The 21,904-nt window shown below is 39.0% G+C and overlaps 1 protein-coding gene across 6 annotated transcripts in view; it reads right to left on the bottom strand.

Moving 5' to 3' along the window:
* Nucleotides 1-21,904, bottom strand: part of THADA (THADA armadillo repeat containing) — a 456,651-nt gene that overhangs the window by 71,927 nt on the left and 362,820 nt on the right. For all 6 annotated transcript variants that reach the window (XM_077134100.1, XM_077134099.1, XM_077134098.1 and 3 more), the window contains one exon: nucleotides 14,056-14,150. In XM_077134100.1, the coding sequence (XP_076990215.1) occupies nucleotides 14,056-14,150 (95 nt within the window). The remainder of the gene's footprint in view (nucleotides 1-14,055; nucleotides 14,151-21,904) is intronic.

Genomic DNA, 21,904 nt, shown 5'->3' on the forward strand with positions numbered 1-21,904 from the left:
TGCTGGGACAATTAGATAGCCACATGCAAAAAAAAGAAGAGGTTGGAGCCATACCTTGCACCAAAGACAAAAATTAATTCAACATAAAAGCTAAAACTTAAAACTCCCAGTAAAAAAACATGGGTGTAAATCTTTATGACCTTGGATTAGGCAAATGTTCCTTTCAAAAGCACAAGCAACAACAGATAAATTGGACTTAATCAAAACTAAAAACTATTGTGCTTTAAGGACACCATCAAAAAGTGAAAAGATAACCCACAGAATGGGAGAAAATACTGTGAATCCTATATTTGATAAGAGTCTACTTTCCAGAATATATAAAGAACTCTTACAGCTCAACAAAAAAAAAGACAAATAACCTGATTTAAAAATTGACAAAGGATCTGAATAGACATTTCTCTAAAGAAGATATACATACGGCCAAGAAACACTAGAGAAGAGGCTCAAAATCATCAGCCATCAGGGAAATACAAATCAAAAGCACAATGAAATAACCCTTCCTATCGACTAGGATAGCTTAAAAAAAAGTTTGACAATAACAAGTATAAGTGAGGATGTGGAGAAACTGGAACACTCATACACTGGTGATGAGAATGTAAAAATGATGCTGCCTCTTTGGAAACAGTCTGGACGTTCCTCAAAAAGTTAAACACAGAGTTACCATATAACCCAACAGTTCCACTCTTAGGTATATTCTCAAGAGAACTGAAAACTATGTTCACACAAAAATTCATATACGAATGTTCCTAAGAGCTAAAAAAAGGAAATAGCCCACATTCTATGGTCTGATGAATGGATAAACAGTGGTATATCTACACAATGGAATACTACTCAGCAATAAAAGGAATGAAATGCTGATTTGCTTCATGCTACAAGAGGGATGAACCTTGAGAACTATGCTAAGTGAAAGAATCCAGACATGAAAGGCTACATAGTATATGATTCCATTTATATGAAATGTCCAGAATAGGCAAATCCAAAGAGACAGAAAGTAGATCAGAGGTAAGGGAGGATGGGGAGTTATTGCTAATAGGTACAGGTTTTCTTTTTAGGGTGATGAAAATGTTCTGGGGTTAAAATGTTCTGGTGACTGTCACACAGCCTTGTGAATATACTAAAACCACTGAATTGTTTACTTTAAATTGGTAGACTTCATGGTATGTGAATTATGTCTCATAAAAATTAAAATATAAAAATTATATATTGTATGATTCCATTTATAAGACATTCTAGAAAGGTAAAACTACAAAGAAGAATCAACAGTTACTAAGTGCTGGCATGGGGGAAGAAACTGACTATAACTGGGCACCAATGAATTCTTTGGGGTGATGGAAATGTCCTTTATTTTGACTGTGGTATATATTTGTCTAAATTCATCAAAAACAGACAGTTAAAATGAGTGAATTTTATGTCATGTAACTTAAACCTCAATAAAGCTACTTAAAAAAATAAAGGGAAGAGGTGAAATGAGTATGGCAAATAGTGATTGATAAAGTGGCATGATGTGATTTCATTATTGGCCATTCTCAGTACTCGACTTTTGTAAGTGTTTGGAAATTTTCATAATAAAAAGATATTTAAAATCCCCTACTATGCTGTGCTCTTTACTTCCCCTTATGTTACTACTCATTATCATGCCTTGTGATTGTTTTTGTAATGGCTGTCTTTCCAACGTTGTAAACTCTACGAGGACAAGGATCAGGAGTATGTCCAGTGCCTAGTAAAATGCCTGGCACATGATATACCCATAATAAATATGAATTTAATTGAGTTCAAGTCCTTCATGTCCGGCCCAACATATTTGACTTTAAATCTTAGTACTACACATTCGTTTACCCTCTCACCATTTAAACAGATCTATTTTCTTACTCTTTCCCATCAGATTTACTCCGACTTTTGAGCCTCTGCTTGGACAGAGGCTTACCCTCTCCCCATCCAAACTGGGGGTTCTTACTAGTAAGAATCCCTCATTCCTTACTAGCAAAATGCCTGGCACATGATATACCCACAAGAAATATGCATTTAATTGAGTTCAAGCCCTCCATGTCTGGCCCAACATATTTGACTTTAAATCCTAGTACAACACATTCACTTACCCTCTTCTCAACCAAACAGATCCATTTTCTTACTATTCCTATCAGGTTTACCCCACTTCTGAGCTTCTCCTAGGGTATAATCTGGAGTATTATATCCCATTCTGTATGCTTATTCATCCAAGCTATTTACTCTTCAGGCCTTAGCTTGACCCCCAAGCCCATCAACTCTAATCCATGGGCTCTTCCCCTTTCAGCCCCATCCATAATACTTGAGGTTTTATTCTAGGATTTTGGTACTTCTTATTCTCTCCTTTATAGTTCTATAAGTATCTTCTATGAGTCAGGTGTATCTCTTCAATTGCACTCTTAAGTTACTAAAGGGCAGACATGGTATCTTCTTCCACAACTCCTAAGAAGGAGGATCAACTCTCCTGGTTTGTCTGAGACTGAGAGGTTTTCCAGGATGGAAGAGTTTCCTGCTAAAGCCAGGACAGTCTCAGGTGAACTAAGATGATTGGTCATCCCTAACACAGCACAGGGAGCAAAGGAGATTTCACAAACTACTTAACTAATTTAATTGACATGGACAAATTGTCTCTAATGAGGGAGAGGTTGGTGTGGGGAGGGGCAGCAATACACAGAAAATTGAAATTCTCAGATGTTCTGAGACCCTAGTGGCTCCTTTGAACAGTATTTTACTCTTGCGGTGAAAATGTAGGTAAGAGGGTTTCATGACCTGATTCTGTCACAGATCTGGGATACTCAGCCCAACTCCCACACTAGTATGAGACCCTTAAACTAGAGTCATGGAAATGGGCAGTAGACCAGGAGCTGGGAAAGCTTGCCTTTTTCACTAACCATTTGTGTGACCTTGGGCAAGTCACATAATCACTAGTTTCTGTCCTACCTAGTGGTTAAATGATCTCTAAACTCTAAAACTCTTAAGGATTGTGGGCCTATGTACTCAGCACTAGGCCTGGAATTAACGAGGGATAAACACCACATTTAACACAGCAATCTAATAACACACCCTGTATTATTGTGACTTCCAAAGGGCAGCTAGGAATCATCTGCTTAGTTTGGGAGCTCACTGATCCCTGGGAAAGATACTTTTGGCAAAAGCAGCAGTTCAGATGACAGTCTAGTGTTTTGGAGAAAGGCAACTAATTTATTGACCACAAAGCCTGTTTTTTTCGTTTTTTGCTTTTTTTCTTTAAGATTTCATAGCTGTAGGCACAGAAATACAAAATCCTCAGAAGATTCTAAAAATATGTTCTCATTCCCTTTTATCTACCACCCAGAGCTGAGAGAATAGCATCAACTGTGTCATATTAAACACATCTGCATCCAACACTGATAAAGTGCATGACCGAGGGAACAGATAAGAATTGTTTTCAATTTTTTCAGATGGAATTAGTTAAATTTAACCTAATTAGACCAAATAATCAAAGCAGGTGTTTGTAAGTTGCCAATGTTTTTTATTCTCTGTAATTGTTTGGCTATTTCCCAGGAACTTAGGCAGAGGAAGGTAATATGTCATAAAAATCACTGACAATATTTATTCATGCCACACACATATAATACTTGTTCTGGACAGTACAAATACAAGGTATTTTTGAATACTTCTCACAGATTTTATCATTTACCCATCTTCAACATCTAAACTGACCTTTGGGAGAGCTTTTATTACCTAACTTCTATTACATAAATACAAGGAATAATAAATGAGAGCCTGCCTTCTTAGACTGATCTAAAAAGCATACTGCCTGGGCATTTAAACTATTTAGGGATTCAGGCTTCACTTTCAAAAGTTGGTCAATTTTAAGGCATTTAGAAGGAAAATAATAATAATAATATTGATAGTATTAATAATAACAGTTAAATTCCAGTTAAAATGTTTATTGCACTTGGCAGGAAGATAAGATCTGAATGATAAATCGCAACAACAAAGAAACCACAAAAGAAGTCACCAGTAATATGGCATTGGTAGGTTTTTTGTGCAGCGGCCACAGATCCACTTCTAAGGGATAAAAGGGCAGGTGGCTACCTGGGAGTGGTAGAAAGGCACTTTTTATTTCTAGTAAATGTCTGCCCAGTCCCTGGTTTGTCTTCATATTATTCTACACTCCCATGGGATGGAAAACAGAAACAGACAAGAGAGTCCATGTAAAAGCTTTGGGAACTCCTGCAAAGGGACTCCCTCTCTGAGGCCTGAGGTTCTGCAGGAGGGGCAGAAGCCCGGGAGGCTGAATCAACAGAGAGAGATTGGGGCTTCCTTCCCTGAGACAGTGATGGGCTTGTCCTGACGCTGGCCACGATTATGCTGAAGGGCCACAGCATGGGTGGTAGGGGAACTTAGGCTCCGCCACCTACTTCGCATATAACATCAGGCATTTCTCTCTATGCCCTGGTTTCCTCAGGTCTAAAATGAAGGAGCACCAGTACCTTCTTCGTTACTGCAAGCAAAACACGCAGCACTGTGCTTGGCATAGTGTTAAGTGCCCAATAAATGTTGGCCATTTTTATTTTAATCTCTACAAGGAAAATGATATTGAAAATGTTTCCTAGAAATGAGAGTATAATGGGCATCTTATATATATTTACAGGGTAGGGGTAGAACAGTCTCTGAGATAACTTGTATGATAGGCAGTGGGATGGACAAATCCTTCTCTATCTAAAACATTTCTATAACATTGCTATTACATGGTTTCTTTATTTCTTTTGGAATAACTAATCCCCTTCAATACATTACACAAATATATATATATATATATATATATATATATATATATATATATAATTATGAAACAAAGAACCATGTGGGATAAGATTAGTAAAATAGAGACTAGGAAAGGAAAACCTCCTCATAAATCCAGCAAGAGAACTTAAACTGAAGGTCTGAAAGTAAGATATTTGTTTAAATACATGGTAAAGGAAAATGTTTAATTCAACAGCTTGAAAAACAGATTTAAGGAGTGTGAGGATAAGAGAAAAACAGAAAGTCTTAGAAGAACAGAGGTGAATATTTAATCAATACTCTGATGATATATATCTTTAATTAATTTTTAAAAAATATAACAACAAACACAAACATTCTTAACATATGATATTTCCATTCTATATATAATCAGTAATTCACAATGTTATCACATAGTTGCAAATTCATCATGATCATTTCTTAGAACATTTGTATCAATTCAGAAACAGAAATAAAAAGACCACAGAAAAAAATTCATACATACCATACCCCTTACCCTTCCCTTTCACTGATCACTAGCATTTCAATCTACTAAATTTATTTTAACATTTGCTCCCCCTATTATTTATTTTTAGTCCATATGTTTTACTCATCTGTCGATAAAGTAGATAAAAGGAGTATCAGACAGGTTTTCACAATCACACAGCCACATTGTGAAACCTATATCATTATATAATCATCTTCAAGAAACATGGCTACTGGAACACAGCTCTAAGTTTTCAGGCAGTTCCCTCCAGCCTCTCCATTACATTTGTTTATTTATTTATTTATTATTATTTTTTTTTATACATGGGCAGGCACCGGGAATCGAACCTAGGTCCTCTGGCATGGCAGGCAAGTGTTCTTGCCTGCTGAGCCACCGTGGCTCGCCCTCTCCATTACATTTTGAATAACAAGGTTATATCTACTTAATGTGTAAGAATAACCTCCAGGATAACCTCTCAACTCTGTTTGGAATCTCTCAGCCATTGATACTTTATTATGTCTCATTTTGCTTTTCCCCCTTTCAGTTGAGAAGATTTTCTCAATCCCTTGATACTGAGTCCCTGCTCATTCCAGGATTTCTGCCCCACGTTGCCAGGAAGGTCCACAACCCTGGGAGTCATGTCCCACGTAGAGAAGGGGAGAGCAGTGAGACTGCTTGTTGTGTTGGCTGGGAGAGAGAGAGGCCACATCTGAGCAACAAAAGAGGTTCTCTTGGGGTGACTCTTAGGCCTAATTTCCAGTAGGCTTAGCCTATCCTTTGCAGGGTTAAGTTTCATATGAACAAACCCCGGGATTGGGGGCTCAGCCTATTGCTTTGGTTGTCCCCACTGCTTGTGAGAATATCAAGAATTCTCCACTTGGGGAAGCTGAATTTTCCCCCTTTCTCACCATTCCCCCAACCAAGGGACTTTGCAAATACTTTTTTAGTCACTACTCAAATCATTCTGGGATTTATTGGGGCATCACTCTGGACAATCCTACAAAATCTTATGCCCTACCCAAGGTTCCATGTACTTGTGGTGTTCAATTAAGCTGTCCACATAAGTTATATTAGGAACTGCACTAGTCAAAATATAAATTTTGTACCAAATAAACATTTTTTTTTGCTTTAGTCTCACACATAAGTTAAAATTTTAAAATATTATTTACCATCTATTTTCAACACCCTGCAGTATTGACATTCTTTTGTTCTTCCTCATGCAAAAACATTTTTAAATTTGTACATTTAGTCACTATCATTATATGCTCTAGGCATTCCTAGATTATACTATCACAATTTTTATCATCTATCTTTCTTTCTGATTTCATTTGTGCCCCCAGCCCTCCTTCCTCTATCATTCTCACATTCCGCTTCATTCTGTGTTCTAATCAGATGATATCTTCGTAGATAGAGTTTCTGTGGAAAATTACCAACTTGGAAGCAGATAATTTAAGTTGGGTTTAAAATGAGAATTAAAGCCCTCTATTTCCACATCCCTGCCCAGAACTGTAACAAGGACCCAGCCTCTGAGTTCTCATGGCAGTTGTGCTGTTTCTGTCCCATCCCCCCTATTCCGACTGGAGGCTATAATTTTCTCTCCAGCAGGAAACTGATATATACTAATGATGACAGCTGGATTTAGCAAAGGAAGAATACAGGGGACAGAGAGTCCTTGTGGGTTTAAATCACTTTAAAACTCAAAACAAAACCCTCAGATTTGGAATTTTTAAAACCTAGTTAATGGCTGAGGAAACCTCAAAGGATTGGGAAGTACTAAGATAAATGCTTAAATTATACAAAACACATCATTATCTTAAGCTTTTCTAATCATCTTCTCTGCCTTTTCTCCTTCCCTGTTTATGCCCCCAGCCCTTCAGTGTGGTTGTTTCTAAGACATTTTAGAGGTAGGATTAGCCTTCCAAGGTCACTTGTAGAAGATAATTTGAGAAAGGATGGGTAGTTATGCCTCCATCCACAAAAGTTTCCCTGAAATTGCTTCTTTTTTTTGGATTAATTAATCCCCCCCAAGATTCATATTTAGATACATTTAATGTTTAAATACATCTACATATAAACATATGAATGAAACAGAACTATGTTAGTAAAATGGAAAAGAGGGAGAAATGCTCCTATTATTTCATCAGTCTAAAACAACTATTTTTAGCATTATACTGCTTTCAATTCTAGTCTGGTCCTCTACTCCCCACCTCATATCTCCCAAATCCCCAATATTGACTATCACATTCCTGGGCAAATCCCCCTGACATCTAGTCAATGAATTTTTCAGTTATATTCTTCTTGAGCAATAATAGGAACTTGGCTCCACAAGGGTCCTAAGAATCCTGTGAGGATGAAGGCAGAGAAAGAGAAATGTCACCTTGTCTTAAAAACCAGATGATATCACTCTCTTATATTCTCCAATAATCCTCCTTGTCTACAGGGTCAAGTCCAACTCCTCAAGAGTTTGGCCTCTGAGACTCTCCATGATTGAGTTCCTGCCTCCCCAGCCTCACTTTTAGTTACAGCTGCCTGGCTTGAACCCAACATTCCTGCCACACATTGAAGGCTGTGCTGACATGTGCTTCTGTGGCTTTGGCCATAATCCTCTTCTATCTGTAATACCTATCTCCATTTTGCTTCTGGAGAGTCCCTATTCATCTGTCAAAATGCTGTTCAATCAACCCCTACTCTAAGAAGTCTTTCCTGCTCTCCAAGTAAAAACAACCTTTCTTACTTTAGAGCCTCAACTACATCTGATACATGCTTATTTCCTTTTAGCATCTATAATCCCTTACTGTACCTACTTGTCAGCCCCAAACTATGTATTCATCTGTATCTCTAGGTATGGTGATTAAAGTATGTTTGATGTCATGTCTGATGAATCAGTAAGAGGGGCAGGGGCATCCCCAATGTAGCGGATTCTAAAGATGCTGGTTATAGTTTATGCAGGGGATGTTATGCTTCAATGTTTTCCTGGGAAAGCAGGCATTTCTTCTTCTCTGAAGACGTGTAAGAATATGAGGAGATTTGTGAATATGAGGGGTGAGCACAATTCTGCCAGGCTGTAGGGGACTGGATTAGATACCATACTTTCAAATAATGACAACGGTGATGATGATAATAGCATTAATAGCAGCTATTGGGCACTTACTTCGTGCCATACAAAACACATTCTTTATGTAGTGCTTTATATGTATTAGTTGACAGCCAACTGCAAGCTCTAGATACTATTATTATCCCCTTTTACAAATGAGAAAAAGTATCTCAAAGGGGTTAAGTAACCTGTCTAAGGTCATAAAGTCAGTAAATAGCAGAGCTGGAATTCAAACCCAGGCATCTGGCTTCAGAGCTTTCGTGGTGTATTTCCTACTCTGAGTTTTGCCAGATAATAACAGAAGTTGAAATTTTTACAAATATATAAGCATAACATAAACAAAGAGACATTCTGAAAATGAATTTCATCTGATTTGAGGCATGAGTTTAAACGAGACTTGTATCTTAATGATAATTGTTACCATTCTAAAAACTGAGGAACAGGAAGCTAAGTATAGAATTGCCATATGACCCGGCAATACCATTGCTAGGTATCTACTCAGAGGACATGAGGGCAAGGACACAAATGGACATTTGCACACCAATGTTTATAGCAGCATTATTTACAATTGCCAAAAGATGGAAACAGCCCAAATGTCCATCAACAGATGAGTGGCTCAACAAGCTGTGCTTTATACATACGATGGAATATTATGCAGCTGTAAGACAGAATAAAGTTATGAAGTATGTAACAACATGGATGGACCTTAACGGCATTATGCTGAGTGAGATCAACCAGAAACAAAAGGACAAATACTGCATGGTCTCACTGATATGAACTGACATTAGTGAATAAACTTGGAGAATGTCATTGGTAACAGAGACCATCAGGAGATAGAAATAGGGTAAGATATTGGGTAAATGGAGTTGAAGGGATACAGAATGCACAACAGGACTAAGTGTAAAAACTCAGAAATGGATAGCACAATACTACTTAAATGTAATACAATTATGTTAGAACACTTAATGAAGCTGAATGTGAGAACAATAGAGGGAGGAGGGGTGGGGGCACAAATGAAATCAGAAAGAAAGATGATAAAGACTGAGATGGTATAATCTAGGAATGCCTAGAGTGTATAATGATAGTGACTAAATGTACAAATTTAAAAATGTTTTTGCATGAGGAAGAACAAAGGAATGCCATTACTGCAGGGTGTTGAAAATAAATGGTAATTAATATTTTAAAATTTTAACTTATGTGTGAGACTAAAGCAAAAAAATGTTTATTTGGTATAAAATTTATATTTTGACTAGTGCAATTCCTAATATAACTTATGTGGACAGCTTAACTGAACACCATAGTACATGAAACCTTAAGTAGGGCATAAGATTTTGTAGGATTGTTCAGAGTGATGCCCCAATAAATTCCAGAGTGATTTGAACAGTGTTGTAGTTTGCTAGCTGCCAAAATGCAATACACCAGAAACTAAATGGGTTGTAAAAAGGGGAATGTAATAAGTTATTAGTTTACAGTTCTAAGGCTAAGAAAATGTCCCAATTAAAACAAGGCTATAGAAATGTCCAATTTGAGGCATCCAGGGAAAGATACCTTGGTTCAAGAAGGCTGATGACATTCAACATTTCTCTCTCAGCTGGAAGGGCACATGGCAAACATGGCGGTGCCTGCGGCTTTCTCATGGCTCCACCAAAAGGGACTCTCTCCAAAATGTTTCCTCTTTTAAAGGATTCTAGTAAGCAACTCCACTTTCAGTGGGTGGGGACCCACCTCCATGGAAATCATCTAATCAAAAGTTACCATCCACAATTGGGTGGGTCACATCTTCATGGAAATAATCAAAATGCTCCCACCCAGCAATATTGAATGAGGATTAAAGGGCATGGCTTTTCTGGGATCCACCACAGATTCAAACCAGCACAAACAGTGAGAAAAAAGTATTTGCAAAGTCCCCTTGGGGAATGGTGAGAAAGGGGGAAAATTCAACTTCCCCAAGTGGTGAACTCTTGATATTCTCACAAGCAGTGGGGACAACCAAAGCAATAGGCTAAGTCCCCAATCTTGGGGTTTGTTCATATGAACTTAATCCCACAAAGGATACTCAAAATTAGGCCTAAGAGTCACCTCCAAGAGAACCTCTTTTGTTGCTCAGATGTGGCCTCTTTCTCCAGCCAACACAGCAAGCAAACTCACTGCCCTCCCCCTCTCTATGTGGGACATGACTCCCAGGGTGTGGACCTTCCTGGCAACATGGGACAGAAATCATAGAATGAGCTGGGACTCAGCATCAAGGGATTGAGAAAACCTTCTTGACCAAAAGGCGGAAGAGCAAAATGAGAAAAAATAAAGTGTCAATGGCTGAGAGATTCCAAACAGAGTTGAGAGATCATCCTGGAGGTTATTCTTATGCATTAAATAAATATCATCTTGTTAGTCAAGATGTAATGGAGAGGCTGGAGGGAACTGCCTGAAAACTTCGAGCTGTGTTCCAGTAGTCGTGTTTCTTGAAGATGATTATATAATGATATAACTTTCACAATGTGACTGTGTGATTGTGAAAACTTTGTGTCCGATGCTCCTTTTATCTACCTTATCAACAGATAAGTAAAACATATGGACTAAAAATAAATAATAGGGGGAACAAATGTTAAAATAAATTTAGATTGAAATGCTAGTGATCAGTGAAAGGGAGGGGTAAGGGGTACGGCATGTATGAATTTTTTCTGTGGTCTTTTTATTTCTTTTTCTGAATTGATGCAAATGTTCTAAGAAATGATCACGATGATGAATGTACAAAAAAAAAGTAAGCTAATAAATTCCCATTATTAAAAGCCAAAAAATCCCCAACAAAACTGAGGAAAGTGATGCATTTCAATCATTTAGTTAATAACAAACCCATTTAAGGAGGGCTTCTATGTGCTTAGCTAGAGGGCAAAGAGTCCAGGAAATGGTCTATTCTTTCAATAAATTTACAAGGTAAAATTATATTATCATGATATTATTTTGGAAACACGCCAAAACCTACACATACAAACAAGTGGTCACCTTGTTTGATGATATACTTATCTACTCTCAAATTGCCTTTGGAAACAATTTATGAAATACACGAGAATAGATTTCATTACTTTAAGCTCAGTTGATTTTTACTCTAAACAGTGCTATCCATCTTAAACCATCATTTTACTTGTCATTTCTAAACTTCTAATCCATACTCAAAGGAGGAAAATTTGCTATTACTGTTTGTGTGTGTCTGTGTATACATTCGTGTAGATAGACAGAGATATGTATACATATACCTATACAGCCAGTGTTTTATGAGGACAATTCCCAAAGGCCTGGGCAATATTAGTGCTGCCCAACAGGTATACAATATCAGCCATAAATGTAATTTCAGGATTTCTAGTAGCCATATTTAAAAGTAAAAAGAACAGGTGAAATTAATTTTAATAATATATTTTATTGAACTGAGTACATAAAAATATTATCATTCAACATGCAGTCAATATAAAACTTATTATTAAGAAAGTTCACATCTTTTCTTTCATATTAAGTCTTCAAAACTTCTTTCATATTAAGTCTTCAAAACCCAGTGTGTATTTCACACTTATAACATCTTAATTTGGACCAGCTACACATCTCAAGTGCTCAAGAGCCAGATATGGCTAATGACTGCTGTACTGCACAAAGCAGGAAAAGATCTTGAAAGCCTTGGCTAGATACCCGACTAAGAGGAAAAGCAGCTTGGACCCCGCTCATCTTATTCTGCAAAGTAACAACTTTAAAAGGAATAATACTTATATGGATGCAAGTGAAGCACTGTCAGAATAATAAAAGACAGCTTATGATCCCATTTAATTGGGGTGTAAGCTCTAGATAAGGTAGGATTTTGGAGGAAAGGATCATTCAAAAGGCCAAAGTCACTTGCAAAGAGGAGCCCAGGCCAGTAAAGACTAGCAGTGGGGGAGGAGAGAAGGCATTTACAGCATTTAAGGGTTAGCATTTCCAGACAAGGAATGATGGTGTCAATAAGTCAAGAAAAACTTGGTTCAAGTAAACAAATGATTATAGACAACTACATAACTCTGAGAGGATCCCAGTGAATAGAAATTGTAAGTAGTGAGCAACTCTTTTTTTTTTTTTTTTTTTTTTTAAAGGAAAGACAGAGAGAAGGAAGGAAGGAAGGAAGAAAGGGAAACATCTTTAAACATTTTCTTGTTTTATTGTATTTTGTTTTTCCGTTTTTTGTTACATGGGCTGGGGCCGGGAATCGAACCGAGGTCCTCCGGCATAGCAGGCAAGCACTTTGCCCGCTGAGCCACCGCGGCCCGCCGTGAGCAACTCTTTAATAGCCAAGGCCCTTTACATACATAATTAGAGAAGTACGAGAAAACTATACAGAATTTGGAAATGAAATTTGGAAATGGTGATAACCTAAAAAAATTTACTTGGTAACATCTGATTCATAATCTCTGCACCCCAAGTAACTGAAATGTAAAGAGGATGCAACTCAGAGATCCTTACTGAAGTTCTTATATATAGGGAGACCATAATTTATTGTCCAGGCCTGGACACTTTGAAGAGTTAAAGAGAGTGGTATTAATAATTATGCTGGGAAAACAGGCATAAACAGGTATCGTTTTATAGCTATACAACTACAATTCTATTTTACCAAACAGATATGACGGCCACCCCTATCCAGAGATGTAGAGCTGATGAAGGTCAAAGCATGTTCTTACTGCCTCTGAGTGACTCCCCAGGGGCTTTTGTGGGCTAAGACACCTCAATCTGGGTGAGGCTGTTTAGCACTTCCCCCCACGCCAGCATTTTAAATTGGTTTGAATTTGGAAACAAGGTTCCATATGGACAGAGCTGGACTCTGACAGCCTGAATGTATTTACTGAAGACAACAAATCATTAAGGGACTAAATGTAACAGAGGAAAGCCTGGCCTGCTTGTACTCAGAATCTGACTTTGTAATTGTAGCCTCCTTTAGACAGGTCTAATCAATTAGAAGAGGCTGATTTTAACCAGTTGCAGGCTCATTATCCTGCATTCCAGGTTGTGTTGATGAAAATCACTTTCAGTCTGTGGCCTGGAACTTATGTATGGTACTTCCTGAGGCCTCTTCTATAAATACATACATTTTTTTGTTTTATTGGGAGTAGCTCTTCTCCCTTTTATTTTAAGAAATCTTGTGAATCAAGATTAAAATAGAACAATTGCACATGGGTCTGCAGCCCATGCTCAGAAACACACACGACCAAGACACATGTATGAAGTCAGAGCTTGAGGCAGCAATTCATACATGCTTTGGTGTAGGGATGGATTTGAGACAATTTCAAATATCCAGGCTCCACCATTAAATGTCCCACCTCAGTTATCTCCACAGAATAGAACAGAAAGAACTCTCAGTTATTGAAAACAATGAGCTTTCAAAGAAAATGCTTGAAATAGAAAAGAGCCAAGGTCTTAGAAACACAGATGGTATCTGAGAGGAGTTCACACTCTTCCCTGAATGACCAAATAGAAATAAACAGCCAATTTCCAACTCAACAAGGACAGGCTTACTTGATAAGCTTCTATGAGGGAACACAGAACACATTGTTGTTCAATTTTGGTGTGTTAGTCTTACAAAAGTAGAGCGTGGGGGGGGGGCGGGGGGAAGGTGTCATAGAGCTGCTCAAAACCCCACCTAATTTCAAAGCCCTGCAACCATTAAAACATGTGATGAAACTATGAATCATACCTGGCTGGTTGCCCCTTGTGGGTTTGTTGAGGTAGTCAGTCAACAGTAAGAGAATATCCATATATACAGCTCTGGTCACCAAACATGGATTTTGCCTAGAAAGGTGAAGAACAGAAAGTAAATTGAAATTTTCTCTCCTTGAGACCTGTTCATATGAAGGAGGAAATGAATATTTTCTACCAGGCATGTCAGGGGTCTCCATGAATTATGGTGAATGCTAAAAAAAGATGGACAATCATCAATGGAAAGAACATCAGCAATTCAAGTAAGAAAATAAAATTCAAGGGCATATTGTGGAGTCATGGACCATGGGTGGACAAAACAGATAAAACCCTACGCTCTGGTTCCAAAGAAAATAAACTGAAAACAAACAAAGCCTGATAGCCTACTGCAGTTGTTATTAATTTTTTTTGTGTGCTATATGGTGGGGGTCACATTTCATACTTTTTCCATGCGACTATCCTGCTACTGCAGCACCACCTGTTGAATTTTGGGGGGGGAATGCATGGGCCAAGAATTGAACCTGGGTCTCCCGCATGGCAGGCAAGAATTTTACTACTGAACTACCCTTGCAACCCCTCAGTGCAGTTATTCTGAAAAGAAGTAGGAAGACTATGTTTTATTATTCCCCTCTTAAGTGAACAAATTTTGGGGAAAAAATCACCGGTCATAAAAATCACTGATTTAGCATTTTGGAGGAGAACAGTACTTATATACAACAAACAAGCTTATACACAACAAGCTTAAAATAACATGCTGTACAACAAACACAAAAACCTTAACAAACAATGGCACTAGCATTTCTTTCCCAATAAGTGCATTTTTTTCTTCCTTCCATAAATGGAGCAGCTTATTTTACTCTCTGAATCATACACTGGAAAAAGTAACTGAGCTCAGATGTTGGGGTCCAGATAAAAAAGGAAGAAGAGCAGTGCTCAAAGTCCTGGCTCTGAGCTCAGTTCATACTGGCCATGAAAAGGACTAAAACCTCCCCTTAGTGTACTAATAATTCTGCACAATTATTTAAAACAGTAGGGACAAACCTGGGTTTGAATCTCTGTGACTAAATCAGATTCTTCCCCTGTAAAATGGGAACTATAATCTCACCTCACTGTGAGTCAGTGTGAGCATTCAATGTGGCACAGAAAAGTTTAAATGCCCACCTCAGTGTCCGGCCCATGATAGACGCCCTACAAATGTTCATTCCCTGTCCTTCTCCTCTGCTTCCAACATAAGGTTAGGCATTGAAATTGGCAGTGTCCTGGCTAGTGGATTTCCACTTGGCTTTATTCCTAAGCCAAACCTTCTCATACCTTGTAAATTAACAGTTCTATCATTTCCCTAAAGCTTATTCTCACCTCTTTCCTAAGTGCCCTTATGCTGGGGCTGGTATATGCTCTAGCATATCAGATCCTTCTGAATGAAAGCAAAAATGTCTTATTCCAAGATCTTTGTTGTTGACCTGCCTTATTTCTGTCCTACTGACTCTTTTCACTTATAATAGTATGCGCTTGTTCCATAACTCCTATCTTACCATAATCACTGGCTTATATGGATCCTTAGGTATGCCCTAATTTCATACCTACAACTGGCTTTTTTCTTTTAAATTGGTTTTAAAAAATAGGCAACACAAGCACATGGTATAAAAATAATTCATATACTACAAAAGGGGATGCAGTGACAAGTAAGTCCTTTTTTCCATACCTTAGACCCTGTTCATATTCTGTTCCCGTGAGGCAACTCCCATTACTGCTTTCTAGTATAACCTTCCAGGCATATTCTATTCATTTACAAACACCTATCTATAGCTATCGCATTTGCATATTTTTACATAAATCCTTTTTTATTACATACAAAATTCTTAGCATTACATTTTTTTAAGCAAATATATATATTTTGGATCTTCTATTAAGTGAACAGAGATTTGCATCATTTTGTAAATGGTTATGAACTGCTCCATTTCATAGATTTATCTTTCTCAAAATAATTCAGATTAAGATACTTTGCTACTAAAAACAATGCTGTAATAGATGTATCTTTATATTCGTTTTGTGAATATGAATGGGAGAAATTCTTAGAAGTGGATTTATCGGATCAAGGTATTTGCACATTGAAAATTTTGGTTGATTTTGGCAAGATGCTCCCCAAAGAGGCTGTACCAATTTACACTTTCACCAACAGTGTCTAATTATTAGTTTCGCACAACCTAATGAACATAGTGTATTATTAAACTTTTGGACCTTTGCCAAGATAAGTGAAAAAAAATCTGGTTTTAAATAGCAATTATTTTATTAAGATCAAGGTTGAGTACCCTTCCATGTGCTTAAAAGACATTTGAATTTCCTTTCCTTTGAACTGTGTTCAAATCTTCTGTCCATTAGGTTGTTGGTATTTTCATTATTGATGTGTAGGAGCACTGTATATAAAGGAAATCTGCACTTTGTCATGTGTTGCAAATATGTTTTCCCAGTTTGTTATTTGTCTTTTAACATTCTTCATAATATACATTTTTTTGCAATTTAGAAATGTTTAGTTTTATGCAAATAAATTAATATTTCAAAATTTATGTCTTCTGGGTTTGTGCCATGCTTATAAAGTCTTACTCTTCTCCAAGATTATATATTTACAAAGTCCTACCCTTCTCCAAGATTATATATTTATTTAATTTATTTAGTTTCCATGGGCAGGCTCTGGGAATATATTTATTTTTAAATTCCATATTTTCTTCTAGTAACTTTCAGTTCCATATGTTTAAAATTTTTATGTATTTGGAATGCATTTTATTGCCCCCTCACCCCCCCATCCTGACTCTGTGTTTCATCTCTGTTCAGTTTTCCTCAGGTCTAACTTCCTGTCCTTACCCTTCTACCCACCATGGAAAGGCCACAGTATGTGAAAACTTGTTTAACGAACCACTCCCAATAACAGGACTTTCACTGTTTAGTAGTTGGGATGTCCCCACCAAAGGAAGGGTGCCTCAGGGACAGTTAAATCTGGCACGGGGCCTGCAAAGAGCTGGTGGCGTGTGTCCTGTGCATCAGTCTGAGCTAGGTGCTGCGAGGGTATGCACGCAAGGGGGTTTCTGACCTCAGAGTACTTTGTCTAGTTATGGCAAAAACAAAGGCAAATTTTGGGACAGAATATAAGAACTTAATAGAAAGAACACATCAGGACAGACCAGAGAAATAAGGTTTATGAAGATGTAATTCCAATTCAGACAGACAAAATCGACAAGGGAGGGCACTTCAAAAGGGGGCAATAGATGTGGCAAGAATTAGTTTGGTCTGTCCAGCGATCTGAGGGAAGCCGGCTGGGAACAGCAGAGAATGTGTTAAGGAGGCAGGAACGGGAGGAAGGCAGGCCAGGCTTTCGGGAAATGAGATACTTCATGCTAACTGGTGTTCCTTAGTGAATAACTTACTGCCTGCTCCGATGCGGCCTCAGAGTCAGAGCTTCTTGTCCGGGTTGTTTTTCCGCCAGTGGAACCATACCGAACCATAAAGGGAAGTTTTCAGGAAACTGACTTTCAAGGCTGATGAGGAGCCGAGTTTTCATGAGCTTTTTACCTAAGCTAATTTTCTTCTAAATGTCTAAATGAGTAGAGGAAAGGCTGGCAATTTTTACAGTCCCCTGCCAGGCTGAAATGTTCTGCATCTTCCACAGACTTGGTATGGGCTGACTACCTTGCTGGCCTCTGGAGACACTTTGGGGACCACTGTGACTGTGGGGCTTGGGCCCAGTTCTGATGTAGCCAACTAGAACATGGGAGGCCCCCTGCAATTCTGCTGCTTTGGGTTCCAGGAAAAAGAGAGGATCTGGGGCCACAAAGGAGTCTATCCATAGTCTTCCTTCGAAATTGACTCAGAGAGAAATTCCGGCCTGGAGCCCACTGTTCTTGGCTCCACCTTCGAGGACAGCCACAGCCATAGCCACATAACATCCCTGTCTGGAGTCAGAGTTGGGCTTCATTCTAAACTGGCTTCTAGGCCAGGAATTTTTTTTTCTTTTTCTCTTGCTATTACTTGGTGTTTGTTCTGACTTGGGAATGGTACACTGTGAGTTCAGGGTGAGCCAGAGGTTTGTTCTCAGCGTGTCAAGCCACTTTGATGATGGGAATGAAATCCTGGGGAACAGCAAGCCAACTGGACAGGAAACCAAGCCACAGGGGTTTTGGTGGGCTTGAGGATTTTTTTCCTACCCTCAAATGGAAAAACCTGGGCATAGGGCATGGTGTAATGAAGATTTATAGTGTTTGAACAAAATCAGAAGTGGCCAGGCTCTAACAGATGGGCTGAAAACAGCATGATAATGCTTTAGAAGGAGTAGGAATCAGGTACTATGAGGATTAAGTTTACATATACAGAATGAAATGAAGGGCTTGGCAAGACTCTTGCTTCCCATCACTGTTTCAATCACTTGACAAATATCTGCCCTAGAACCTGATTAATGTGTTTTTGACTTGGGAAATCTCTGAACTTCATTAAACCTCCTGCCCTCTCTCCTGGAAGGGGGTGGGGGGGGGGAGGAGGCAGAAGGCAGGGCAGATGGAGCAGGGCTTCCCAGACACATCCACAATGGCCCTAGTGTCTAGGGGACAGCAGGAGCTCTTGGGAAGTCTGTAATAAATTATTCGTTCTCCCTGTTGCTTCCGGAACCAGTGCCTGCAGATCTTTTTAACTGAGGCCTATTCATTCAGAAAACATTTACTAAGAGGCAACTGAAAGCCAGGAATAGTGCCAGGATTTGGGAATATGAAAATGAAATGATTCAGTGTCATAGTCACTGCCCTCAAGGAACTTAGAGTCCTGAACAGCGTTTTTCAAAGTGCAGGCTATGACCCATCTAGTTGGTTATGAAATCAACTAGTGGTTGGTGACCAGCAGACAAAAAAGAAGTAGGTGATTGAATGGACAAGCCTGGAGCTTAAGGAAATGATAAAGCCCAAATATATACATTTTTGGGATCACTGACCTTTAGATGATTTGAAGCCACGAGACAGGATGAGATCACAGAAAAGAGAAAAGGAGAGGAGAGAAGTGAAGAGAAAGAGAGGAGGGAGAAAAAGGGGAAAAGTATAATCAGAGTACATTATCACAAGTAGTAAGGGTGAGCATGATTTTGAAATAATTTCAATTCTATATGGAATCTATCTATCAAGTCCTTGGGCAGAATGAATTTTTCATAAATTATCTTGATCTAAGATACAGTTTATGAAATAAAGCAATTTAAATTTTTTAAATCATTGACTGATTTGTTCCAACTTCTTTCTTTTCTTTTTTTAGAAAATAAACCACCCTACATTATATGGAATGGTATCAATAGGGTTATGCTTGGTATCCAAAATGACAGCGGATATACTGAGACCTAACATTCCTGAAATTACATATGATAAATCTTGAACAAATTCCCTGTCTACTGCATTTCTCTTACAGACTATTCACAGATAACATTAATATTTCAAACTGTGCAAGATTTCTTGGGATGTATCTAGTGTGCCTATGTGTATATGTATACACAGCACACAGAAACACAGAAACACCTAATACTGGTCATAGGTAAAATGTATTTCTTGTTGTGAGTGGTTATCAAGAGTCTGAAAGCCTCTAGTTCAGTAGAAGAATCATACAACCCATCATCCCAGAGTGTGATGGGTGTCCAAGGAGTAGGAGTGGGTTTTTTTTTTTTTTTTTAACAGAATAAAAATTAAGGACAATAGAAGAGGGGTGAGCCAGGAAGTAAGTGCTGTGGCAGAGAGCTGGAGGATGAAGACGAGTCTGAGAGACAGACCTTGGGCATTGTCCCCAGCAGAGGAAGCAGTATGTCCACAGACTTGTGCACATGATATGAGAATGATAAGAAGTAAGAAAGGAGGAGGGAAAAGAAGGATGTGGGGAGGTAGGACAGCAGGAAATGATGAAGGATGGGTGAATAGGGGCTCAAAATGGGAGTGTTTAGGAGGAAGCTTCGAGAGTTCCAAAAGTTTCAATGAGGCACTGCTTGAATCCCCAGAGGACCCCCCATCAGCTAAGCCACACTGCACAGCTCTGGTCCCCATTCAATTGCTGAAGGCCTCAGTGGGCTCCTGGGAAGAGACAGACCATTCACTTTGGACATACTAAACTCTTCTAGAAGAATTTGTCATCTTTAGAGCACTAGAAATAGCTGTTCTGGCTTTAGGCTGCCATTGCCCATTAAGGTCTTTAAGCCAGGAGACATGATCTCTGGGTTGGGAACTGTCCTGGACTTCACCAGAGTCAGGGTCCAGGGTTATTCTGGTCCCCAAGAAACTACTTCCCCAGAACCCTGACTTAGACCCATGGCTGAAACTTATTAATCTAGGAACATATACTAAACACCCAAGTGGGATATCCTATTTGGGGTATAAAGGTTCTGAGCTTTGCAGAGCTTGTGGTCTTACTGAGGTGGGGTGGGGGTGGGGGTGGGGTGAGGAGAGCAATTATGTAGAGAAAAACAAAATACACATAGAACAATCAGAGGGAATATCATGAAAATCAAATGAGTACAGCTGTCAGACAAGAAGGGGTTATCCCAGCCCATCCTAGCCTCTTAGCTTTGATCTTGGCTCCTGCCCAGCTCACAGAGATCACTTCCGTTCTTAATTATAATGAGCAACAAGCAGTTCTTGCTACATAGCCTTCAGGGGCTAACGAAGTAATGTTATGGAGACCCAAGACAGGCTGGGGAGAAGAAAACTGGAAAAAAGAGAGAAAGTGACTGGGAGTAAGAGCAGGCAGGTGAGAACAGGGGGTGGGGTGGGGAGAAGAAGGGAGAGAAAGGAATAATGGGAGGGAAAATGGTACAAGAAGGAGAGGGAGAATCAGTACACAAATTATTCCCATATCCTACTATGATGCTACCACTCTACACATGTCCAGCCATGTTTAAACAAACTCAAATCATGTTTTAAAGCACAGTTTAAAGCTCACAACAAAACTTTGTTCTCAGAAAACTGCCTCCAAGGACAATCCGAACTGCTCACTTGACACAAGCTATTTTGTTGACCTTCCTTTGGTGTCCCAGAGATACTGTTGGCCATCTATGTAGTCCTAGGAGTTCGAGTCTCTGCAAGGGTAGCTGTGGGCAGACCAGACGCACCTCTTTACATTTGGTTATAAAAAGAAGAGCTGCTGCGGTTAGGAGTTACGAGGTACTTCTTTGATGCAGGACACGTTAAGCCATGTAAATGAAGAAGTGTAAATCAAATATAAAGAACCTTCCCCTTCCAGTCTGATTTCCATTTTTACCATAGCCTCCAGTCAAGGAATGATCATATGGGATTCTATGGGAAAATAATAGGGGATTTGTTTAACCAAGATGCCAAATGGTCACGAATTACAGAGTATATATTTTTAAACAAGTTATTTCCCTTACTGTAACATCCAGAATTCAGATCTGGATGTGGGGCCAGCTGGCAGCAGCACACAGGGCCTGGCTGCCTCCCTGGAACTGCTCGTTTACCTTGTCCTCCCCTGTGGGGTGGGATGGCAGAACTGGGCTTTTATGGTATGCTACAACATCCATGCTAGCCTTTCTTGGTCTGGAGCTTTGCAAGTGTTTATACTCCCACCCACACATATAAGCTGCCCCACGGACCTCCCTGTTGGATTTTCCTTTTAAAGTGAAGCCATCCTATGTGCCCTACTTTGGTGGTAGGCCAGTTTATGGGGTGTTCTTACTGAATAGCCCTGTACAAAGCTAGAGACCACGAGCTGTGAGTTTGTCCAGAAAGGGACCAGGCGCGCTGTGCTTCCCCTGGAAACAAAGACTTTGTGCTAGAGGATGGCATTTGTGAAAGCAAAAAACCTTAATGGCTTTACCAGGGTTCTGG

This window comes from Tamandua tetradactyla, chromosome 17 (assembly GCF_023851605.1).
Source record: "Tamandua tetradactyla isolate mTamTet1 chromosome 17, mTamTet1.pri, whole genome shotgun sequence".
NCBI lineage: Eukaryota > Metazoa > Chordata > Mammalia > Pilosa > Myrmecophagidae > Tamandua > Tamandua tetradactyla.